This window comes from Gymnodraco acuticeps, unplaced genomic scaffold, assembly GCF_902827175.1.
Source record: "Gymnodraco acuticeps unplaced genomic scaffold, fGymAcu1.1, whole genome shotgun sequence".
Lineage (NCBI taxonomy): Eukaryota > Metazoa > Chordata > Actinopteri > Perciformes > Bathydraconidae > Gymnodraco > Gymnodraco acuticeps.
In genome coordinates, this window is record NW_022992160.1 from 3,572,548 (window position 1) to 3,598,803 (window position 26,256).

At 43.2% G+C, this 26,256-nt stretch overlaps 1 protein-coding gene across 1 annotated transcript; it reads right to left on the reverse strand.

Annotated features, from left to right (window-relative positions):
- Positions 1-2,050: 2,050 nt before the first annotated feature.
- LOC117538658 (photoreceptor cilium actin regulator) lies at positions 2,051-13,691 on the reverse strand. The gene is made up of 2 exons (XM_034204529.1): positions 12,620-13,691; positions 2,051-2,150 (listed from the first exon to the last, which is right to left on the reverse strand). Exons 1-2 carry the CDS (start codon positions 13,689-13,691, stop codon positions 2,134-2,136), a joined length of 1,089 nt encoding a protein of 362 aa, XP_034060420.1. The 3' UTR covers positions 2,051-2,133.
- Positions 13,692-26,256: the final 12,565 nt, after the last annotated feature.

Genomic DNA, 26,256 nt, shown 5'->3' on the forward strand with positions numbered 1-26,256 from the left:
GATCAGTACCTGTCTGCACCTCATACTGGCTGCTGATTGGATTCCCTCACCCCAGCTGACCTATCAGCAGCCAGAGCTAGTCATAATGGAGGCAATCCAGGAAGCCTTCTCTCTCTTTGAGCTGGGCCTGCTGCTGACTCCAGAGCCTCTCTGAACTTTGTTAGAGTTGTTGAATCTTCCGTGAATCTTGGTAGATTTGGGGATTCCTTGGTGAATCTATATGGTTTATGATTATTACATTTGTGTGTGTTGGGAGGTTGAGGATTTAGGTACGTGTTGGGTCCCCTCTACAGTTTAAAAAGTAGGTAAATCTTTGTTAGACACACTAGATTATTAGATTGTTGCCACCCCTGTAATGGTTTTGTTCTCTTTGCTAGTAGATCAGATAGTGAGGGACGTTTGTTAGATTTTTCAAAGGATAGATTTAGATATAAGCCATGTTGTGTTAAAAATTAAATCATTTATGGAGGCAGACAACTCAATAATCCTAACCTTAACCAAAAGGTAATTAGAGAACCAATTATAGAAATACGGGGGGAGGGGGGAACAGAACATTAGCAGTTACATAAGAAAGTCAGATGATTATTGCTAAATTGAGCAGTCTAATCTGAACAGGAACATTTGGAGGAGGGATTTGAATGTTGTGATGGTAAGGAGGAGTTCCAAAGATTCGGAGGCAGCAGAAGGGGATGTACTCTTTTGTATTTGATCTGGTATTTAATATATACTCAGAAGGGTATCTTTATGAATGAACGCCTTCAGCAAAAAAGTTTATGTGAGTACTATTCATCTCTTCTGAGGCGCTCGCACTGAAAAAATTAAACATTGACTTTAATTAAATGTATTATGTCAACAGGTTCTACATAACTGTATTAGGTTAGTTGAAAGCAATACTATTAAGTTGAACCTAATATTTTTTATTTACACTTAATACTACTTTTTTCAATTTACCTAATACAAATGTGTGAAATAAATTGACATAATAAATTAAATTAAAGTCAACCTTTCAGTTTTTTCATTGAAGACTGAGATAAAACAGATAATGGGTTTAAGACAAATTACAGCAGGGTTCAATTTATATATACAGTCTATGGGTTCAATATACAATGCTTATTTACTTATTTGTGGAATTTTAAAAACCTTGTCATTTACCAGTAAAGACAAAACATTTAAAAGTTGTATTTTAATTCTAATCGGCCACCTTTTGCTTAACAGTGTTGACATGAAGTCATAGTTTGTTAAATTGTAGCCTAACTAGCTTTTTACTTCTGGTCATTTACGCTTCAAAAAATTATACAAATAGTGTTAATATGCAGATATTCTTCTTCTGACCAAAACGTGCAAGTATCATATGGGTTTGTTTGCCGCAGAGATTATCTCTGCAATAATCCAAAATCCAATGTGAAAATCCTATTGCTTTTTGTCAAGGGCCCCAGTAAGACGCTAACTTCCGGATCAGCTCACAAAAACATGTTTTAACTGCACCTATCTGTAGCTCCTAAATGTTTCCACAAACATTATTTTTGAAAAAATACATGATAAGACTGGATTTGGGCAGATTCTTCTCCTTTATTGGGACACAGTTGAGGTAGAAAACACGGTTAACATAGATGGGAAGCTACTAAAAAACGTCCAAACACAGAATAGAATACATACAAAAAACATCTGAATATTATGTATGTTAACGGCGTACATTGATTTTGGTATAGCAACCCAGCATTTATCTCCAAATGGTTAACAGTGAGCTATGAAGACATTTGGTGTGCCAATGACTGGTATAACAAAATGTGTCTTTATCTTTCGACCAATTCAAAGTATTTAAGATATTTCAAACTATAGATTAAGTTTACATATACAATTATAATAACTGATATAGGCAAACTTTGACAATATTTTCAGAAGTCAATCAGATAGGAATGTGCAGGCCCGTAAGAACCGCTCCAATTAGTATATAAATGCATCTGATACAAAAGCTAGGGAAAAGGCCTTAACTTTAGAATCCTGCTTATCAATAATCCCTTTCTCCCTTCCCTTCCCACCTCCTATTTTACGTTAGCATCCCAACCAATCACAGCTGGGCTCTCGGCTGTTGCCACAGCGGCACTTGGGTCCAACTGACGTCATCACCCCTCATCAGAGGACTGTCCGGCCTTTAGGAGAGCAAGAAAGCAGGAGAGAAGGAGTTTTAGTTCATGAGTTGATTACGTGGGCTCAGAGGGCTAATCCAATCTGGATTAGGCCGAGTGGTTTCTCTACAGGGAGGAGGTGAGCTGTTGGCATAAAACTGGACACTGTGACTGCAGGTTTGAATAAGAAATGCTTTTTGATTAAAGCAGAGTGCCTACATCTCTTCTTGTAATCTCTGAAGTAAAGCCCTAAAGGGATATGAATCATAGATTTTAAAACGATTATTAACTAATAAATAAGAATAAAGGCTATGACCCCTGACCTAGAGATCAAACAAAAAAATGAAGAGACCACTGTTTTTTTTATTTAGGAAGGGTTTAGAAGGCAATATTTGGTGGAATAACCCAAATCTACTATTACAGCTTTGTTGTGTGATGCCATGTTCTTCATCAGCCTTTACTGTTGGGTGAAGTTTTGTAACCCAATAGCAATGTGGCACAAAAACCCTGGTGACCATTCATCTTGATGATCATCATGAATGGATGATGAATGTAATAGTGTCTTCACAGATCTCACTAAAAAATCCATTAGAAAGCTGCAGCTGATTCAGAACGCTGCTGCTCGTGTCCTCACAAACACTAAAAGAGTGGATCACATCAGTCCAATTTTGAAGTCTTTACACTGGCTTCCAGTCTACCAAATAATTGATTTTAAAGTACTATTGCTGGTTTTTAAAGCACTGAATGTTTTCGGACCAAATTATATTAACGATCTCCTGCAGAAGTATGAACCATCCAGGAGTCTCAGGTCCTCTGGGACGGGTCTGCTCTCTGTTCCAAGAGTCAGAACTAAATATGGAGAAGCAGCGTTTAGTTTTAGTGTTTTAGTTATTATGCCCCGACAATCTGGAACATACTCTGTGAATCCTGCAGGTCCGCTGCAACTCTTAATACTTTTAAATCAAGACTAAAAACGTATATTTTTGACGCTGCATTTGAGTGAGTTGTTCATATTCACACTGCAGTATGGCTTTTATTCATGTATTTTATACCTGTTGTGTTTATTTTATTATCTTTGCTTTTTAAATGCCTGTTTTTTAAATGCCATTTTATAATTTGCTATACTGTATCTTAAATGTTTTTTATTTTATTTTGTAAAGCACCTTGGGTTGCCGTGTGCTGAAAGGTGCTATATAAATAAACTTGCCTTGCCTTGATGATTGCTGAGGTTTATAATGGACTTCAGGTCAGTCCAATGTCCCTCAACAACTGTACTGACATAGAGTCGTAACAGCAGCTAGGGTGAAGTACATAGTGACGACTCTTTGAAACAGGCTCCTCAGAACAGGGCTGACATCACGAAAGTTAGGGAAGAAAGTACTTCATCAATAAGAAGCGAAGAGTAGCCAGGCTGGGGTTTGCAAAAGCCCAAAGGATTGGAATGTATAAGACTGGAGTAACATCATGTTCTCTGATGATTCAGATTTTCAGCTAATGCCAGCTCTGAGATGAACTGAAGATACCTTCAAGCTACAGTGCCTTGCACACACTGAAAAAGTGGAGGTTAGTTGATGATCTGGGGGTTCTTAAACAAGGCTGGAATTGGGCAGATTATAAAGGCTCATACATGGTTATCATGTTTCCTACTTCTTTGAAAATGTTACGGAACTTTAATGGTGCGTTCACACCAGACGCAATGTGATTTTTGGCGTGGAGCGATTACATGTCAAGTCAATGCAAAGACGTGGATATAGATATTCAGGCGGCGCAAAATCGTGAGTTACATTTTTTCAACTAGAGGGTTTTTGATTTGATTTCTAGCGAGAAGTGTATATTGTACTTTTAGAATCCACGTCCAGTGGATGTGTAGGATCTATAGTTTGATAGATATTACGAAGATTATTTGAGGTCTCGCCAGGAGAACGTGTATATACTCTGTCTTTCCCCTCTTAATTTCTATTGACGGCGGCGTCCATGTAAAGTTGGCGTCAACCCTCACAGGCTGAAAACAGTATTTCCGGTCTCGAAGTTTTCATAATAAAACCGGAAGTATTCCCCTCACTGTCAAATGATTTTACAGTGATATCTGCAGTACTCATCCACTAAAAAACATCAGTTTATCCTTGTTAATTACACAACATTGATTGGTTTAAATGGTGTACAATGCTTTTGTGTTTTTAACCTTCGATTCGGAGAAACAAATAGTTGTTTCGGAGTTTAGGATGGCCGAAGACACTACACTACCCATAATCCTCTATCGTTTGAGACTACAACATCCGCTTTGCTTGAAAAACCCAGTGATTAGTCCTCAAGCTCTGTGATTGGATGTTGGAGTGGCAGTGTGCCAAGGTTACGCCGAGTGTCAAACAGCTCTTTGAAATTGAATGAAATCACGGCAGACTATCCAAAACTGGATTCTAACGGGTTCACCCCCCCAGAACTACACATGCTGGCTATTGTGTTTCGCAACATGTTCTCTATCTATGGCACGTCTCTACTGGGAATTGTAATTTTAAAAGACGTTTTCGTATTTCCCATAATTAGAAGTTGCCAGTATTAAACTGTGTACATCCCTGGAGGTTTAGGGGATGGGAAACAAATTGGTGTTATCAAATTTAAAACATATAATTAATAAATGGGTGAAAATTGCTTGTGTCCATAATGGGCAGCATTAATATATACCCACATGACAGCTAAGGTCAGAAGAGCTTTATTTAACAGCTGGTCTTGTGTCTGTGACCCCTCCTGTTGTCAATTGATAAGCCTGAAACATGCACTTGTCAAGGTTCAGAGGCACATTTTGCAAATATGGCAGTAGCCATCGATCATCTTAAGATAAGATACTTTATTGATCCCAAGTTGGGAAATGTTTTTGTTACAGCAGCATACTACTTTGTTCTACTCCACTACAATTCAGAGGTTAACCTGGTATTTTTACTCCACTATATTTATTTTAGTTACTTTGCAGATTCTGATTAATGATGTGAAATACAAACAACCCTTAAATCAGACTTTAGTTACACCTGAGTCAAATTCAGGGAAGGTGATTGTCAAGTTCCAAAATAAACTAAGCAATATATTAGACTATTATTAAGTACTTTGTCAGACTTAATATGTATCTGTTGATACCCCCAAAGTTTTTTTCTTATTCAAAAGAAGACCTTTACCAAGTATTCTTTAATGTTTAAATAAAGCCTTATTAGTTTGTCTGTTTTGCACATCCTCCTATTACTATTTTTGGACGTCCTGCACTAAACTGTTTTATTGTAGAGATCACTACAGTATCTCCTTGATATTTTCTATTCTATATTTATATCATTGACCTTCTACTTTCCCCCTATTTTGTATGTAGGCTACTCTTAATATTTTTTCATCAAATATAACATATTCAACAAAAAAAATGCAATAACGTGCTTTAACCACTAGGCAGTGCGGGTTAAAAAACTGTCAAGTTTACAGTGTTAACACAACAAAATGATACTTTCCAGTATAAGTTTCCAGTTTAGTTTATGACAGATTTATTTTGTTATCCACACATATATTGTTTTGATATTTGTAACACCAAACCGACAGAAAAGATGGTCGATGACCTAGTGGTCTAGTTCAGGGGTACTCAAATACAAATCTTAAAGGTCCAAAATAAATGTTTCAATAAGACAAAGGTCCGTTTATTACGGTCATTCAAACTTTTAAACAATTGCAACAAGATTCTTAACACGAGGTTGCAAAAACAAAAATAATCTGTATGCAGCAGTTTTCATTGTTATTGTGTCTGTGCTTGACCCCTCAGAGTCGCAGTGTAAGAGCTGCACGGTTATGAATAAAGGCAGCTGCACCCTCTTTCATTCAGCATTCCCATTATTGCTTTATAAATGTATTCCCCCTTGTGCGTCCACTGAGGTTTGTCAGGCCCAACACATCTTCAACAAACTCCCCCTTTGCCTCATCATAAAAACTCACAAACACCAGCAACTGAGCATTGTCAGTGGTGTCAGTGGACTCACCCACAGCTAAGGAAATGCACTGTGCATTTTTTATTCCATCACAAAGCTGATGAATCAAATCACCAGCCAGTATTTATGTTCTTCTGGTTGCTGTGGAATCTGAGAGGGGGATTTGCTTGATTTGACCTGTTATTTCCTCTTTTTGTTTGCCTTCAACATGGTCTCCATCACTTCAGTCATGCATTATTTTATACTGCAGTTATTATCCAGTGGAAAGCCCTTACCTGCTGGCCTAGTTCAATCAAAGTGGTTACTTTTTTTTGGCTGGGCAGTGTAGTTTTAAACACCGTCTTATTTGACTTTCTCAGGACTTAAAACAGTTTTTTGGGGGGCAGACCCCCTCAAAGAAAAAAATATATTTACACACGTAAGGTCATCATCTTAATAGTTTTGTATGCTCATCCGTGAGCAGAGCATCAAGTTGGCATGTCTATTACAGCTGAATGCGGCGATTACCATTTTGTTCAGCAAAACGCCTCACAAACGTATTAAGATCAACAGCTTCAGTGCGTTTTGATTCAATGCTGAGTACAGTCAAACTGACAGTCTCTTCTCTGTCAGTGTAGACCGCAAATACCTCATTCCTTCAGTGCTTGGGTCCGAATGCTTCTCGTTTTGCGCCGTCCAGTTCAAAATGAAATCGCCGCCAAATCGTATGTCCACGCTCGCGCCAGGACCGGGGGAGGGGTTACATGACGTGCATCTTGTGCTGCATTCACTTGCACTCGGACATTAGAGACTTTCTCTCATAAATGTCCGATGTGCCACAACTTTTCTTTCAAAACAAAGCTGCCAACTGGGGTGGTAGCTGGGGTGGCAAGGCCTATTTTTAGGGTGTCAGTTGCCACCCCGGTAGGTGAAATTAGGCTACTAGCTACAGTACAGATGGAACTAGATGAGCTGTTAACTCTCGCTCTGAATTTTTTTTTTTTTTAATTCTCGCTCTGACTTAGACAGGTTGAAAGAGACACACACATTTTTCCCACCCGCATTCCGCGAAGACCCGCCCTACTGTGCCTCTGATTCGCAGATTGTTTGGGGGGAAAAACGCTGACTGGATGCTGAATGTGATTGGACCAAAGCGTTGACACACACAGGTGGAACACAGTGGAACAGTCAGACATGCAGAGCGCTGTTTGCAGTGGACATAGCGGAGAATTTTGACTCGTTGCGAATGCGTTGTGGCGATGTCTCACATATAATATAGAGAGATCATACATATGAAAAGTATAATTTGCTCAGAGTCCGGAGACAGTGGTGGTTCGGTCCGGATCCGGACCGGAGTCCGTAGTTTGAGGATGCCTGGTCTAGTTAATAAAACATAATAATATCAAACATAATATTACTATTAACTTTATTGTGAAATTAAAACAGAACGGTAAAGAAAAATACAGTTTCAGTCTCTCAATTTGAAGCGTATGCATTGTACCATGAACCTGTATAGACCTGTAACAGTCAACTGGTGAGGAGTTGGAAAGGTAGTTTCTGAAGATGTTACAAATAACACACAGCATACAATGCCATAATAACTTTGTATTATTAGTGTAGGACACTTATGTATGTATAACATCTGAAGATGTGTAGTTTTATTCATGTTTTCACATAGTTTTACAGGATATTGCTATATTATTTCACATATTGTAATTCTACACATTAATATCTGATTTGTAAAACATCATAGGCAGAAAGGTATATCTGTCATTTAATGCTAAGCTATTGAAATTCTGATTCCATAGATGTGTCTCCCATCATCCAAAACCCCTGACTATTCTCTCAACTCAGTGTTTACATTCTTATATTCAAAGAAAATCAGTAATATCTTTAAAAACTACAAGTCCCTGTGCACCGTTATGGTGTAAATATAGCCTATCTATCAATTGGATCACATTTAAAAGTCAGCCAAATTACTATTGATACTGCAAGGAGACGTATTGTGTGAAGAGAGATTGAAGATATTGTTTAATTGCTGATATATTTATGATCCATGTCACGTATTCAGTTTCGGCGGCAGTTCTTCCAGTTTGTCCAGAAGTCTTCTAATCAGGGCTCCATAAATAGAGAACTACGGTAGATACAGTGGGGCAAAAAAGTATTTAGTCAGCCACCAATTGTGCAAGTTCTCCCACTTAAAAAGATGATAGAGGCCTGTAATTTTCATCCTAGGTATACCTCAACTATGAGAGACAAAATGAGAAGAAAAAAAATCCAGAAAATCACATTGTCTGATTTTTAAAGAATTTATTTGCAAATTATGGTGGAAAATAAGTATTTGGTCAATAACAAAAGTTAATCTCAATACTTTGTTATATACCCTTTGTTGGCAATGACAGAGGTCAAACGTTTTCTGTAAGTCTTCACAAGGTTTTCACACACTATTGCTGGTATTTTGGCCCATTCCTCCATGCAGATCTCCTCTAGAGCAGTGATGTTTTGGGGCTGTCGCTGGGCAACACAGACTTTCAACTCCCTCCAAAGATTTTCTATGGGGTTGAGACCTGGAGACTGGCTAGGCCACTCCAGGACCTTGAAATGCTTCTTACGAAGCCACTCCTTCGTTGCCCGGGCGGTGTGTTTGGGATCATTGTCATGCTGAAAGACCCAGCCACGTTTAATCTTCAATGCCCTTGCTGATGGAAGGAGGTTGTCACTCAAAATCTCACGATAGATGGCCCCATTCATTCTTTCCTTTACACGGATCAGTCGTCCTGGTCCCTTTGCAGAGAAACAGCCCCAAAGCATGATGTTTCCACCCCCATGTTTCACAGTAGGTATGGTGTTCTTTGGATGCAACTCAGCAATCTTTCTCCTCCAAACACGTCTAGTTGAGTTCTATTTTGGTCTCATCTGACCATATGACATTCTCCCAATCCTCTTCTAGATCATATAAATGCTCTCTAGCAAACTTCAGACGGGCCTGGACATGTACTGGCTTAAGCAGGGGGACATGTCTGGCACTGCAGGATTTGAGTCCCTTGCGGCGGCGGTGTAGTGTGGTAGCCTTTGTTACTTTGGTCCCAGCTCTCTGCAGGTCATTGACTAGGTCGCCCCATGTGGTTCTGGGATTTTGGCTCACCGTTCTTGTGATCATTTTGACCCCACAGGGTGAGATCTTACTTATTTTACCGAGGAATTTACCAATTAATTCATTAAAAATCCTACAATGTGATTTCCTGGATTCTTTCCCCCCATTCCGTCTCTCATAGTTGAAGTGTAACTAGGATGAAAATTACAGGCCTCTCTCATCTTTTTAAGTGGGAGAACTTGCACAATTGGTGGCTGACTAAATACTTTTTTGCCCCACTGTATGTAATATTTAATGCAGCCGAACCGTGTATTACAATGCCGTTATGTGATGACTTTCAAAGAGAAAAGCAAGCACACTCGGAATAAAGTATTGTTTTCTTTTTTTTCTTTTTTTATGTTTCCGGATTTCATATCGCATAAACACCATATCCAAACGTGCATTGCGGCTAAAACATCCAATCATCGAGCTTCAACGATAGCTGAGGATTATGGGTAGTTCAATGTTTTAGCCTATCAAAACTTCTGAAAAAAGAAATGTGTCTCAGAATCGAAAGGGAAAAAACTATGGGAAAAACACAAAAGCAGTGTACACAATTTAAACCAATTAATGTTGTGTAATTAACAAGGATAAACTGATGTTTTTTAGTGGATGAGTACGGCAGATATCACTGTAAAATAATTTGACAGTGAGGAGAATACGGTTTTATTATGAAAACTTCGAGACCGGAAAGTTTTCACCCTGTGAGGGTTGACGCTAACTTTACATGGACGCTGCCGTCAATAGAAATTAATAGGGGAAAGATGTAGTATATACACGTTCTCCTGGCGAGATCTCAAATAATCTTCGTAATATCTATCAAACGATAGATCCTACACATCCACTGGACGTGGATTCTAAAAGTACAATATTCACTTCTCGCTAGAAATCTGATAAAAAAGCATTTTAATGGCCAAACTATCAAACAATTTAGGATTTTCCAGAGAGGGTTATTTGTGAATACGACCCACCGTAGCGTTTGCAGTCAACGGGAGCACTAGAGGTCGAAAACTTTCAAACGTGATTATAGGTCATAATAAACGCTTGAACAATCGACCTATTTGGTCGTTTGAGTTGGAGGACTTGTTTTTATCTACCATAGTATCTACATAGATATAAGCTCCGCCTTCTCGCCACCCTGCCTGTTTGAATGACGCGAGTAAACACAGCTGGAAACTCAAGCGTGAAACTCAAGCATCCGGTGTGAACGCACTATAATGATTGGTTTCTTCAACAGGAAAATGTTTCACGCCACACTTCAATCAAGGTGTGGATGGAGGACCACCAATTCAAGACCCAGTCATGAACACGTATTTAATTGTCTCTAGCAAGTTCCAATTTCAATTTAGTTTCAATTCCATATCTGTAGGAACCAGTTTAAATTACAATACCTACGTTTATATTGCCCATGTGTGTTGTAATTGCTTTTTTAGATGTTCAAATTTAACAGTATGGACTCCTAGACGTCAATGGTATGAAGCAGTAACACGTTTTGAACGGTAGGTAAAACAGCCATTTTACCTTATCTTGAAATGTTTTGTGGTTACCACTCTTCTGCTGCCGATCTTTAAGTTGCAAAGCATTTTCCAGGAGTCTCTTTGATCAAATACGTAGCCAACCTTACCTCAAACTAACCACTTTTGGTGCTGTAGTTACACTAATTGTACCCTAATCAAAATGAGCTGACCCTTTATCTGGTCCAAATGTTGTCTTACAAGAACCTCAAGTCATGTTTTAAAATAATTTATAAGTTTGTTCATCAGATTTGTTTAAGTATCTAATAGCTTGCACAAAAGTAAAGACACTTCCTTTTGTAACTATGGACACTGCTGTATTTTAGCTGTATTATGGACTGCAGTCAACATTTTGCTTAGATATCAAGTAGCAATGTATGAAGACCAGCAAGGTTTACTTGGACCCACAATTGTGTGATATTACTTACTTTTATTTTGTCGGAACAGCCCCTTTAGCCTGGGTAGCAGTTGAAGAGCCGCCTTTAGAAAACTCTGAATGGGAAGTTGGCCTACGTTCTGATTGGGTGCGACGGTCAGAATTGTCTACCCCTCTTGTGGAAAGCCTGCCTCGGGATCTCTCTTCCCAGAGTTTGGGAAGTACAGTACCTCCAGATGTGAAGCAGGTCTGGGAGTTTTGTGAGTCTTTTTGTAAGAAGACCGAGCGGGCATCGCGAAAGGACACAGACGGAATTATCTCTTCATTGTTGTTATCTGTGGCACGTGTCACTTCTACTGGAGAACTTGGGTGAGACATGGACTGAGGTCTAAACGCAGGAGGGCTTGGAAATTTGTGGCACACAGAAGGACAAGATGGCGGTAGGCGCACTCTAGAAACAGGTGGTGCTGTCACAGGAAGGCTGTAGGAGCGCATCTCGCCTTCATAGAGTTCATTACTTCCACATCTCTTCCACGTTTCTGATTGCTGCTCTGGCTCTTGTGCCCCCATAACAGCATCCTGTCTTAAAGGACGGGCAGGCAAGATAGTGATCGATCTTGACCTGGCGCTGACTCGGTTTGGCAGCACTTCCACATTCTGAATGGATGTTTTGAGGCGTTTGGACACTCCCGTCTTTTGGTTTATTATTGGGAGATTTAGAGTTGAATCTTCCTGTGAGCCTTCCTTATTTCCTAGTATGCCATCATCTCTCTGGAAGGAATTGTCCAACAAAACCTCTGGGGGCGGAGGTGGTAGGTTGTCTACGTCCAGGTCATCCTTGCTTTCAGGCCAGCTGTTGTTGTTATTGTTGCCATTGATTACAAACCCCCCCTCATTACCATTAACCGTGTCAGATAATTGAGGGATCCGAACTTTTCTGTGACTCCTGATATGAGGTGGGACATTCGCAAGACTTTGCCCTGGTCTACCATCCACCCCTTGGCTAAAGGTATTTATCAACCTTCTGACGGATTGGTGCTTTGGTGGTTTGGGTGCTAACATTTTTGAGGAACCAGGTGATTGATTTGTTCTGAAATGGCCTTTTTGTGCACCTGACGATTCACTTAATGAATGCCGTCTTTGTCCATTTCTATACAGGTTATAATGAGGACCTGCTAACTCCTTCTTTCCTTGACCTTCAGCCATCTTTTTCATTTGTTGATCCAAGTCCCCCCGGTTCTTTTGTAGTTCCATCATAAAGTCTACGCTCATGATGGATGATATGTATTCAGTAGCAGTCACAGTAGTCAGGGGTCGTTTCCCTTCAGGCTGCCGGTCCTTCATGTACTTTGCACACATGTAAAATAAAGCTTGACTGGGATCTGGTGGGGAAGAGTTTGACCTTTGCCTTTCAGGCCTATCGTCTTCGTCATCCTCAAACTCTTCATCATCATCATCATCATCCTCCTCGTCATCTTCATCATCCTCATTGTAGCCCTCAAGATTGGGTAAATTACCGGACAGAATATCACATGTACCTCGATTGTTGAATCCAGATCCACAAATTCCAGCTCCAGCACTCCCACGCTGCCGGTGGTACCTCTCAGACCCCGTCATATTCTCATTTTCTCCCCCAATCCCACTGTCCTGACTGTGCAGGGACAACTTCTCTGGGTTATACTTCCTCATGGCAGCTTCCTCCACTTGTGCCAGCACTTGAAACAACCTCTGCTCTGCTGCCTGCTTGGCATGCATCTTCCCAACCAGCAGTTTAGAGATAGAAGCAAAATACTCTACCGCCTCCTCAAGGGTGGTGTCACTAAGTGCGTGGACCGAGCCCCCCACAAGCCTCAATTTCTCTGTTGAATGCTGAAGCAGTTGCTGTAACAGATCTGGAGGTGGGTTTGGGGGGTTGCCTGTGTCATTTTTCGGTTTAGATGGCATAATAGTGGGGCCCATCATCCCCGATTGCAAGGCCATATTGTCCCCATGCTCTTTCAACATGAGCTCCCCCTCCTCGGCCATTTCCTCTAGAGCCTGGTTGATCTCCTCGAAGCGAAACACCAAAGCAGATATCGGGGGCTGCAGGGACAGCTGGGTCTGCGCGGCCTGGTCCAGCAGGCCCAGCAGGGTCTCATATTTGGAGATGTTCGGATTCAGATAGGCATAGGCTGCCACGTGAGCCCTCACCATGTGTGGAGGGAGGTCCACCTTTCTCTGGATACAAGACGTTTTTCTTTGCTTTTTAGTAGACCTTCTCCTGCCTTTATTCTTCTTTATCTTCTCTGTTGTTGAACATGTGTCTGTTTGTACAATCTCCTCGACTATTCCTAACGGCCTCACATCCACCTCTGTTTCTTTAATGTCCTCTGTGTTTTGGGCCACTGCTGCGTCGCATGCCAGCTGAGAACAATCAATCTCTTTCGTATGAGGTTCTTCAATGGGAAGAGGAAGTTCATGTTCTTCCTCGTCAGTCTTGAAACACTCACCCTTTTCTTCTTCAGGTCTAGAATCAACACCCTCCTGTGGTGCTTCATCTGGCAAATCTGATTGAGGTTGAGAATTTGCTGTCTTAGAAAATAACTTTCCTTTGGATGGAGAGGAGCCCATTTGTGCATTTAAATGTTATTCAATAAACCTTAATCTCTTTCTCTGAAGAAAATCAAGTCAGGGAAAAAAAGGGAAAGCCAAAGTGTAAATCCACAAGTACGGTCTTCTAAAATCCTCCAATTATGTCCTTCTGTTGACAGTCAATCCTCCAGACGTTAGTTTGAATATATTTCTGCAGTTAGTTATTGCTTTATTCTCAGTAAAAAAGTGCACAAACTGAAACCTGTACTGACTACCTACCGAGGCTTGTGATGGTAAGGAGCTGTGAGGATAAGACGTATTGGGGGGGGGGGGGTTTCTCCCCTTCAGCATGCACAGATGGTCATGTTAAGTACATCAACACACACACTTGCACACACACACAAATACACACAGGCATTGAAATGTAAGACTTTAAGCTCATCAGGTTAATCAGAGCCTACTGTCAGGTGATGTTTTCAGCCTCATCCACTGTGCTGGTGGTAGTTTACATGCAACTGTTGGGTTCACTCAGAGATAAATAACTATTTTCAGAGATGTGTTGCTTAGCTTGTTGTATAATATTTTACCTTACTGTAAAGAAATATATTACATATTTTTTGGAGTTGTGTCTTTGCAAGACTAATTATGTATCTCTCTCTCTCACACACACACACACACACACACACACACACACACACACACACACACACACACACACACACACACACACACACACACACACACACACACACACACACACACACACACACACACACCACACACACACACACACACACACACACATACACACACACACACTGAAACTCCCTCAAGCCTAAGTGTCAGGTACAGACACCTATCAGGTTTTGTTCAGGTCATAGTGACAGTTCTTGTGAAAGCTGAATCACACCTGACTTATTTGAAATGCCTATTCAAAACATGACCTACTTCAATGTCATCTTCAACAAAAACAATTTCACCTGGCAATTATCCAAAATAAACTGCACATGCACACTCAATAATTGTCTTGCATGATAAAATAATGACAAGTATAAAAAAAGATCCGCACCAGTCTGGTTTCAAGGCAGGTCACTCCACAGAAACTGCCCTCCTTGCTGTCACTGAGGAACTGCACACTGCTAAAGCAGCCTCCCTCTCCTCTGTCATCATCCTTTTGGACCTGTCTGCTGCATTCGACACGGTGAATCATCAGATCCTCCTTCGCACTCTCCAAGCACTTGGAGTTTCAGGCTCTGCACTTTCCCTCCTCACCTCATACCTCAAAGACCGCACCTACAGGGTTACTTGGAGAGGGTCCGAGTCCGACCCTTGTCAATTAACTACAGGGGTCCCCTCCTCTTCTCCTTGTACACAAACTCGCTCAGATCAGTCATTAGCCCGCATGGTTTTTCATACCACTGCTACGCTGACGACACCCAATTAATTCTGTCCTTTCCCCGCTAAGAGACCCAGGTCGTCGCACGCATCTCTGCTTGTCTAGCTGACATCTCTCAGTGGATGTCTGATCATCCCCTCAAGCTCAACCTTGACAAGACTGAACTGCTTTTCCTTCCGGGAAAAGATTGTCCCACTCTTGATCTAACAATCAACATTGGCACCTCTGTTGTTTCCCCGACTCAGACTGCAAGGAATCTGGGTGTGACCCTAGATAACAACCTGTCCTTCACTGCAAACATAGCTGCTACAACCCGCTGCTGCAGATACACGCTTTACAACATCAGGAGGATGCGTCCCCAGCTGACCCAGAAATCGACGCAGGTTCTGGTCCAGGCTCTCGTCATCTCACGCCTAGACTACTGCAACTCCCTCCTGGCTGGTCTACCTGCATGTGCCATCCGACCTCTGCAGCTCATCCAGAATGCAGCTGCTCGCCTGGTCTTCAACCTTCCTAAATTCTCCCACACCACTCCGCTCTGTAGTGGACATTTTTATTATATCCTCATATGCTTAAACCAAATGCTTCTCAACACATTGTAAAACACCTATATCATTTCCTGAGATGTGCTGTTTTCTTCTTTTACTCTACTGTGGGTTTATTCCCAAGCGCTTCAAGGCCACACAGCTGATTTGGCAGACTATGTTGAGGCTACTCCTCTCCACACAAAGTCTCACAAGAACTTCCCTATTCTGAGCTCAAGGCCAGGTGTCTAATAACAATATGACCGTTTGAAGACAGATTTCTGCACTTCCCACTCTGTGCTGTATATAAGCTTTGCTTTCATATTGAACTGCGCACACTCACGCAGACTTTCTATACTCTGTGAGACCTGTGTCTATATTTTATTGTATCTTGTATTTGAAGCTTCAAATAAATAACCAGAAAGACAACTCTGTCTGATTCACCATTTATTTGTTTTGATCACTCTGACTTGTACTCTCCACAGTGTTGGGTCTCAGATTTCCATAACAATTGGCGCTGCGAGCAGGGTCTCTGCAAGTTCGATTGGGAACACCTACGGAAACTGGTGGTCGCGCTCCAGGATCCTTGGATCCTCCTCTACCTCGACAGAAACCGTACGGGACGAGAGGACCAGCGCCGGGGGTGGAACCGATTGACTTCACGAGATCCAACGAACTCAAAAGGCTTTCAATACTTGGTGAGATGTACATTGTCTAAATTGTTTAAAGTTAAACGTAATTAAACTCCATGACATTTATGAGAGGGACTGCTCGAAAGGATATTTGGGATATCCAATATATCGTAGCCTGGGTTTACGATCAGTGTTTGTGTGATTTGTACTGAGAAACAAATATCACATCATCGACGAATGAAAAAATAGTGTTTTGGTAACACGGGATGTTTTGGTAACACTTAAAGACTTTGTTTTGGGAGCAAAGCAGGTAGGGGACTTGTACACTCTCCTGAGGGTCCGATTGTAGATGTCATGCGAGCAGAAATGGTGAAAACAGTCTGTCTAAATTAAATATCTGGACGGAAATGTTCGGATTTCCAAAGGGAGGTTTTTTGAGTAAATAAAAAATCAAGAACCTAAAGAATACATTACAAGAACATGAAGATGGAATGAAGGGTAAACATAAAGTTAAAGTAAAAGACTTCTAGAAAACTGGACACTCAAAGAAAGTGTTTATAATACTCGGGAGTAAAAAAAGGCAGTTGGCCTTGGGCATTAAAGAAAATATTAAGGTTGAAGATGAATGTGAAGAAAAGAAGGAAAATAAATTATTTCCAAAACCATGTAAACCCCAGACATCTCTGTGTTCTTCCATTGCAGGCCTGAATGACCTCTCCTCGACTGGGTATCCTTTCCCTCCCCCGGGGTTCAACCCTGGCAATCCGGCTGGCCCACCTCAACCACCTCCACCGCCACTACAAGCCCCAGCCATGCAGTCCGTCAACTCCAAGCTCGCCACCCCCAAGTAGATGGGGACAACAGCGGGATAAACAAACCCGATGGGGGACACACCTCAGATAATGCCTTTCTCAACGGACTCACAGACACAGCGCAAGCTACGCAGAATGCTGGTCGCTCACAATACCGAGGGAGAGGCAGAAGAGGTTTTCCGAGGCAGAAGACGAGAAGCAAGACCTTCATTTGACGAAATATGTTTCAAGTGTGGCATTGGATTATGGGACTGCTCACAAGGCAAGGCAAGGCAAGTTTATTTATATAGCACTTTTCAACACAAAGCAATTCAAAGTGCTTTACAAAAAATGAAAGAGATTAAGAAAATGGCATTTAAAATCAGTCATTAAAAAGAAAAGCTAATAAAATAAACATTAAAAGAAAAAATACATGGGTAAAAGTTACAGTGCAGTCAATTAAACATTAAAAGAAAAAAAGTACATGGATAAAAGTTACAGTGCAGTCTAAGATATGAATAGTTCAACTAAAAGCAGCGACAAAAAGAAAAGTCTTCAGCCTGGATTTAAAAGTAGTCAGAGTTGTAGCGGACCTGCAGGTTTCTGGGAGTTTGTTCCAGATATTTGGAGCATAATAACTGAACGCTGCTTCATCATGTTTAGTTCTGACTCTGGGGACAGAAAGCTGACCAGTCCCTGAAGACCTGAGAGATCTGGATGGTTCATAATTTAGCAGGAGGTCAGAAATGTATTTTGGGCCTAAACCATTCAGTGCTTTATAAACCAGCAGCAGTATTTTGAAATCTATTCTTTGACACACAGGAAGCCAGTGTAAAGACTTCAGAACAGGAGTGATGTGATCCACTTTCTTAGTGTTAGTGAGGACTCGAGCAGCAGCGTTCTGAATTAGCTGCAGCTTTCTAATAGATGTTTTAGTGAGACCTGTGAAGACACCATTGCAGTAGTCGAGTCTACTGAAGATAAAAGCATGGACAAGTTTTTCCAAATCCTGCTGTGACATTAGTCTTTTAATCCTAGATATATTCTTTAGGTGATAGTAGGCTGATTTAGTAACTGTTTTAATGTGACTGTTGAAACTCAGGTCAGAGTCCATGACTACACCTAGATTTCTGGCTTTATCTGTTGTTTTGAACATTGCAGACTGAAGCTCAGCACTAACTTTTAAACGTTCTGACTTGGCTCCAAAAACCATTACCTCAGTTTTATCTTTGTTTAATTGGAGAAAGTTCTGACACATCCAGTCATTGATTTGTTCAATGCACTTACTCAGTGTTTGAATTGGAGCATAGTCTCCTGGTGAAATTGTTACGTAAATTTGTGTGTCATCTGCATAGCTATGGTAACTTATTTTGTTGTTCTTCATTATCTGAGCCAGTGGTAGCATGTAGATGTTAAAGAGAAGAGGCCCCAAGATGGAGCCTTGAGGAACCCCACATGTCATATTTGTCAACTCAGATGTGTATTTACCTATAGAAACAAAGTTGTTTCTGTCCTTTAAGTAGGATTCAAACCAATTCAGAACTGTTTCCGAAAGTCCCACCCAGTTTTCCAGTCGGTCTAGTAATATGCTGTGGTCAACAGTGTCAAACGCAGCACTGAGATCTAATAATACTAACACTGAAGTTCTGCCACTGTCTGTGTTTAAGTGGATGTCATTAAAGACCTTTACAAGAGCAGTCTCAGTGATGTGGTTTGGACGAAAGCCTGACTGGAACACATCAAAACAGTTATTTAAATGCAAGAAATTACTCAACTGTTGAAAAACAACTTTTTCAATGATTTTACCTAGAAATGGCAGGTTTGATATGGGCCTGTAATTGTTCATTACTGAAGCATCTAGATTATTCTTTTTTAAGAGCGGTTTAATGACTGCAGTTTTCAGGGCCTGTGGAAAAATACCTGAGTGAAGAGATTTGTTTACTATATGAAGTAGATCTGAGGCCATGCAAGGCAAAACATCTTTGAAAAATCCTGTTGGAATAATATCAAGGCAGCAAGAGGAGGATTTCAGAAGTTGAATAATGTCCTCTAGGTTTTTATCATTAATCTGATGGAATTGTGTCATGATGTCTGAATTGATGTTAAGTGGAGATAGGGACAACACATTTGCTGTTCCTGATGCAGAGGCACTGACTGCTTGTCTGATTTTCTGAATTTTGTCAGTGAAAAAGGAGGCAAAATCATTGCACGCCCTGGTGGATAGAAATTCAGAGGCTACTGACACTGGGGGGTTAGTTAGTCTGTCGACGGTAGCAAACAAGGCACGTGCGTTGTTTTTGTTTTTGGTAATGATGTCAGAGAAGAACGATTGTCGTGCGTTTTTCAATTCCAAATTATAAAGGCCAAGTCTCTCTTTATAGATTTCAAAGTGAACCTGGAGATTTGTTTTTCGCCACCTGCGTTCAGATTTTCGACATTCTCTTTTTTCTGTTTTCACGCTCATGGCCTTTCTCCATGGAGATATTTTCTTGCCAGACACTTCCTTTACCTTAGTTGGAGCAATGGCATCTATAACATTTTTAATTTTTGAATTAAAATGATCTACTAGCTCATTTACTGAGATGTTGGCAGGGGCAAGTGTGGAAGAGAAATTCTGAGTAAACATTTCCCTAGTATTTTCAGTTAAATATCGCTTTGTGGTTACCTCTTTTTGAACATTTTTGTGAACAGAAATAGAGCTCTCAAAGAAAACACAGGAATGGTCAGAGAGTGCAACATCAGTCACCACAACCTTAGAGATATTCACACCCTTTGAGATAATTAAGTCCAGAGTGTGCCCCTTATTGTGCGTGGGCTCCGTCACATGCTGAGTCAGTCCATAGCTATCAAGAACACAAAATAGTTCTTTAGCCCCTCTGTCCTGGTGGTTGTCAACATGGATGTTAAAATCACCAACAATGACTAGATGGTCAAAGTCAATACACACTATAGACAGCAGTTCAGTAAAGTCATCAAAAAAGCTTGCACAGTATTTGGGTGGTCTATAGATATTTAGGAACAGAGCTCGAGAGGAGCATTTCAGCCGAAGGGCCACATATTCAAAATAATCAAAGTTTCCATAAGATGTCTTCCTGCATTGAAGGGAATCATTGAACAGAATAGCAACTCCACCCCCTTTCTTATGCATTCTTTCCTGACTCATAAAACTAAAGTTGGGAGGGGTTGATTCGATAAGAACAGCTGCACTGTTATTTTGTTCAATCCAAGTTTCTGTTAAAAACATAAAATCGAGATTGTGCTCAGTGATAAAATCATTGATTAAAAATGTTTTTCCTGCCAAAGACCTGACATTTAATAAAGCTAGTTTAAGTTCGTTAAACACACTATCAGTCATGTTTTTTGTAACAAGCTGTGGCTGACATGGAATCACTGCTAAATTAGATACACTCACACAAACGTTTGAGCGCTTCCTGTTTCTATGATTCACCGCTCTTAATCTATTACCTATCAACACAGATATCGGCAAAGCTACTGGCAGGCAGGGCCCCGACATGTCCTGGAAAGAGTTGAGAGTGCCATACGCCCTTGAGCCTGGACCCATCACATATCAGTAAGAGTTTGTTGTGTTTTGTACACACACACATCCTTATCAGGCTTCGGAGACTGCAGATGCCCCCTCGAAGGGAGGGGAGGTGGTCGACGTAGGCACGGTGATGGAGACGGGTGAGATGGTGCGGGGGTAGAGGACATGCTGCCAGGGGGGGAAGGTGGTTGACGTAGGCGCGGTGATGAGGACGGGGGAGATGGTGCGCGTCTCTGCGGTGATTTTGGTGGGCGTCGTTGAGGAGCGGGGGTAAAGGACATGGTGCCAGCCCTGCTTATCGCCTCCGTTTGGTCTTTGAACTCCAGGAAGGAATCGGTGCCAACCCTCTGTATCTCCTTTGTGTGTTCATCGATCTCCAGGAGGGTGGGCGAGGGTGAAAGGGTGAACGGAGTATCCTCAAAGGCGTTGACAGGGGGGGGGGGGGGGGGGGGTGACGGGCAGTGGAGACGCCTCCATTTGTCTCATAGGTCTCCCATAATCAGAACATTCCTCAGGCGGGTGCAGTGATAATTCTTCAGGGTTTTCTGCGTGATGTATTGTGTCTTTCTCCTGTTTTGATTCCTCTTGCCGCTTGTCCTTGGCAGAACACTGGCAGTGGAGGCAGAGGGGGACAGCAAGGACGGGGCCATCATTCACACTGTAGACTGACCTACACCAGATGGGGAGGAGGGGGCCCGATCGAGCGAGACGGAAATTCAGCCAGCAGCATCTAACCAGGGAAGTGACACACACACACATCATGCTATTGAGTAATTGGAAAATGTAGAAGACATGTCTGTGGTTAAAGAGGGTATATATATTTGAAATATGACAGTGAAACAGCATTTGAGAAATGTCCCACACTGACTTTGTCTGTCATGGGTGTTGATGTTCCATTTTTTTGGTTGATTCTGGGACTACACATTCTGTGGTAAAAAGGGCAGATTTGCCTGATTGCAAATTTAGTGGTAGATTTATTCACTCAATAGGAGCGGCTGGGGTAACTGTAAAGGAGAAGTTTTTGTATCACTTCAGAGTGGAGATAACGGTGATGATAGTCATCCATTTCCCACATCAATAAAAAACAGTTTTCTTTTATCATCTGTCTGCCCTATAAATACTGGGCAGAGATCTCATTCTCCGGTTCAGCTTAGACCTTATTTTTCCACAAATGAGGGTCTTAAAGTCCGGCAGCCATCTCCTACGATTGTTCAAAAACTGGCATTTGATGATAAAGAACTGGTGAATGTGTATCAAATGGCTGCTGACATATCCTGATTCTCAGGCGTTGTTGCGTTTGACTGATCAACGTGTTTTTCCACCTGCTGTGTTCATGGAGGCTTCTCATTTGCATTGTACTGCTAACGTTGTTGATGATCCGTGTAAATGCTATGATGAGAGTTTTTCTGTTAAAATGTGTGAATGATGAGCTCATGTAGGCCACCAGGGATGGGTGGAGGGGGACCGGAGGAGGGACACAAAACTAGGGCCAACAGGGTGGGTGGAGGGGGTCTGGAGGATGGGCTTGGGCTGACAGCCCAGGGGCAAGGCAGAGCTTGAAAAGGGGGTTATGGAGGGGCAAAGGCAGTGGCAGGAAGAGTCAGGGGGTCGGGCCCGAGGGCGAGGACCGCGGCACTCAGGGGGCAGGGCTCGAGGGCGAAGACCGCGGCTCTCAGGGGGCCGGGCTCGAGGGCGAAGACCGCGGCTCTCAGGGGGCCGGGCTCGAGGGCGAAGACCGCGACTCTCAGGAGGCCGGGCAGAACCCGGTGTCGGCCGGACAGGAACCGGCGCTGGTGGGACAGGCCTCGGCAGGATCCCCCACGGAAGAGGACCAGGAGTTGGCAGGACCCCCGCCAGGAGGGCAGTCGGCGGGACCCCCAACGGGACAGGACACAGGATTGGCAGGACCCCCGGCAGGAGAGCAGTCGGCCGAACCTCCAACAGGACAGGACACAGGGTTGGCAGGACCCCCGGCAGGAGGGCAGTCGGCGGGACCCCCAACGGGACAGGACATGGGGTTGGCAGGACCCCCCGGCAGAAGAGCAGTCTGCGGGACCTCCAACGGGACAAGGCATGGAGTTGGCAGGACCCCCGGCAGAAGAGCAGTCTGTGGGACCTCCAACGGCACAAGACATGGGGTTGGTAGGACCCCCGGCAGGTGGGTCCCTCAGGGCTCTGTTCTTGGTCCCCTCCTCTTCTCCCTGTACACAAACTCGCTCGGATCAGTCATTAGCCCGCATGGTTTTTCTTATCACTGCTACGCTGATGACACCCAATTAATTCTGTCCTTTCCCCGCTCAGAGACCCAGGTCGTTGCACACATCTCTGCTTGTCTAGCTGACATCTCTCAGTGGATGTCTGCTCATCACCTCAAACTCAACCTTGACAAGACTGAGCTGCTCTTCCTTCCGGGAAAAGATTGTCCCACTCTTGACCTAACAATCAACATCGGCACCTCAGTTGTTTCCCCGACTCAGACTGCAAGGAATCTGGGTGTGACCCTAGATAACAACCTGTCCTTCACTGCAAACATCGCTGCTACAACCCGTTGCTGCAGATACACGCTTTACAACATCAGGAAGATACGTCCCCAGCTGACACAGAAAGCGACTCAGGTTCTGGTCCAGGCTCTCGTTATCTCACGCCTAGACTACTGCAACTCCCTCCTGGCTGGTCTACCTGCATGTGCCATCCGACCTCTGCAGCTCATCCAGAATGCAGCAGCTTGTCTGGTCTTCAACCTTCCTAAATGTTCCCACCCTACTCCGCTCCTACGCTCGCTTCACTGGCTTCCGGTAACTGCTAGAATCCACTTCAAGACACTGGTACTTGCTTACCATGCTGCGAATGGATCTGGCCCTTCGTACATCCAGGACATGGTTAAACCGTACACCCCAGCGCGTGCACTACGCTCTGCATCAGCCAAACGACTCGCTGCGCCCTCGCTGCGAGGGGGACCCAAGTTCCCAACGGCGAAAACACGTGGGTTTGCTGTCCTGGCTCCAGGATGGTGGAATGAGCTCCCCATTGACATCAGGACGGCAGATAGCTTGCACATCTTCCGGTGCAAACTGAAAACTCATCTCTTTCGACTCCACTTCGAGCGATAGAACTATTAACGAAGCACTTTTATACTAATAAAGGACTGGCTTTTCTAAAGCCAGTTGAGTAGCACTTGAATTGTTTTTGCTCTATGAAACCTGATGTACTTTTATGATTCTGTTTTCTTCAAGTTGTATTTTGTTAGACGAATTGTAAGTCGCTTTGGATAAAAGCGTCAGCTAAATGCAATGTAATGTAATGTAATGTAATGTGAGTAATCGACGGGGCCTCCAACGAGACAGGACAAAGGGTTGGCAGGAGCCCCGGCAGGAGAGTAGTCGGCGGGACCTCCAACGGGACAGTACATGGATTGGTAGGACCCCCGGCAGAGGAGTAGTCGACGGGGCCTCCAACGGGACAGTACTTGGAGTTGGCAGGACCCCCAGCGGAACCTCCAACGGACCAGGACATTGGGTAGGGACTTGAGACGTGACTCAAGTAGGGAGTCGAGAGGAGACTCGAGAGGGGAACCAAGGGGGAACTCGAGAGGAGACTCGAGAGGGGAACTAGAGAGGGGACTCGAGGAGGGACTAGAGGAGGAACTAGAGGAGAGAACTCGAGAGGGGACTTGAGAGGGGACCTAGAGAGGGGACTCGAGGAGGGACTAGATGAGGGACCTCGAGAGGGGCCTGGAGAGGGGACTCCAGAGGGGACTAGAGGAGGGACTAGAGGAGGAACTAGAGAAGGGACTCCAGAGGGGACTCCAGAGGGGACTAGAGGAGAGACTAGAGGAGGGGCTAGAGGTTGGGACTCGAGAGGGGACTCGAGGGGGAACTGGAGAGGGGACTGTGGCAGCTGGGGCCGGGACCATGGCTGCTCGGGCCAGAACTGGGGCTGAAACCATGGTTGCTGGGGACTGTACTAGGTCTGGAACCATGGCCGGAAATATGGCTGTATGATCCAGTTCTGAAGTCGGAAACATGGCTGTATGGGCCGGCTCTGGAGCCGGAATTGAAGCCAGAATCATGGCTGTAAGGTCCGGTTCTGAAGCCGGAAACATGGCTGTAAGGTCCGGTTCTGAAGCCGGAAACATGGCTGTAAGGTCCGGTTCCGAAGCCGGAAACATGGCTGTAAGGTCCGGTTCTGAAGCCGGAAACATGGCTGTAAGGTCCGGTTCTGGAGCCGGAAACATGGCTGTATGGGCCGGCTCTGGAGCCGGAACCATGGCTGCTAGGACCGGTACCTAGGTACGAGCTGGCTTCCTGACCTTGTGTCTTTTAGAAGTCTTTTGGAGGCTCCGTGGACCTCCAAACGCCAGGCGGGATTCCAAGAAAGGGTCAGAGAATGGAGACTGGCACTCAGGGCTGCGTGAGAAAACTCTGAGAAACTCAGGCAATGAGCCTCTCAACCATGGCATGTTGTCCACCTCCATTTGTGCCTTTTTGAGGACAGCCTCTTTGTCCCTCTTAGCCAAGATTCTACTCCATACAGCATAATGACACTGAAGAGTGTACTCTAGGGATAACAAGTCCAAATTAACAAATCCAAATTAAAATCCACTGGGTCCATTGTGGGTCGGTTCGTAATATTACGGTGTGCAGGAAGCAGGACCCAAATGCAGATTTAAGTGACAAAACAATTCCTTTATTTCAAGGCTACAATATTCAGAGACAGAACAGAACACTCACCGCAGTTTACTCACAACACAAGACGAACCGACACTGAACACAGGAAAAGACAAGACTAAATACAGGAAGGGTTAATCACAAGACGAGACACAGCCGGGCAGGGGAGGAGAAACACAAGGGCCACAGGTGAAAACAATCAGACAATTAGACACACCAGGGAAACTAACGACGGGAGGAAAAACACAGGAAGAAGGACCAGACAATATACAAGGATGAAAATACCCATAACCAGACATACAAAACAACAACACAGACAGATCCTAACAATTTGGGTCCAATCGTTAAAGATTGGGAGTCAGTCACTGATTGGGCACCTACACACACAGAATATGTCATGTACACATGTACATGTGTCACGTGACGTGTATCAAATGAAAATGTGCACGAACGTAGCCGTTCTGCGCACATTGCTGTTGGTTAAGGAGGATGACGTTGGTGATGCCATTTTTCCACCTTTACGGGTAATTCTCATATCTCTGAGCTTCCTGCCGCGCTTTCAGATGTGCCATACTCACTCTGGGCAGCTCACAGATATGACGTAGGTTTAATGTCCACGTTCCGTTCAAATCAACCCCCGTACCCATTGAAACGTGAAGCTGTTGATGGGATTCGGCCAGTGTTTACCTCTCTGCTTAAACAAGGGGTCATTATTCCGTGTAACGATTCCGGTACGCACTCCGGTGTTTCCTGTCAAAAAGATCAGAGACAAAACCTCCTGACGAGTGGAGATTTGTCCAGGATTTACAGTAAATGCAGCTGGGCATGCACCGCTCGTCCCAAATCCTTATCTGATTCTTTCCCAAGTTCCAGCATTGTTTTTTACTGTCATAAGATCTCTAAAATGCATTTTTCAGTGTTCCTGTACACAAAGACAGTCAATTTTGTTCACATTTGAATATAATTCACATCTTGTACTTGAGTCAAAGTAGAAGTACTCAGGTCTTGTACTTGAGTAAAAGTAGAAGTACCAGAGTGTAGGAATACTCT

Bases quoted from the DNA above. Each gene is read 5' to 3' on its own strand.
- LOC117538658 (XM_034204529.1), bottom strand. From the start codon at position 13,691: ATGGGCTCCTCTCCATCCAAAGGAAAGTTATTTTCTAAGACAGCAAAT.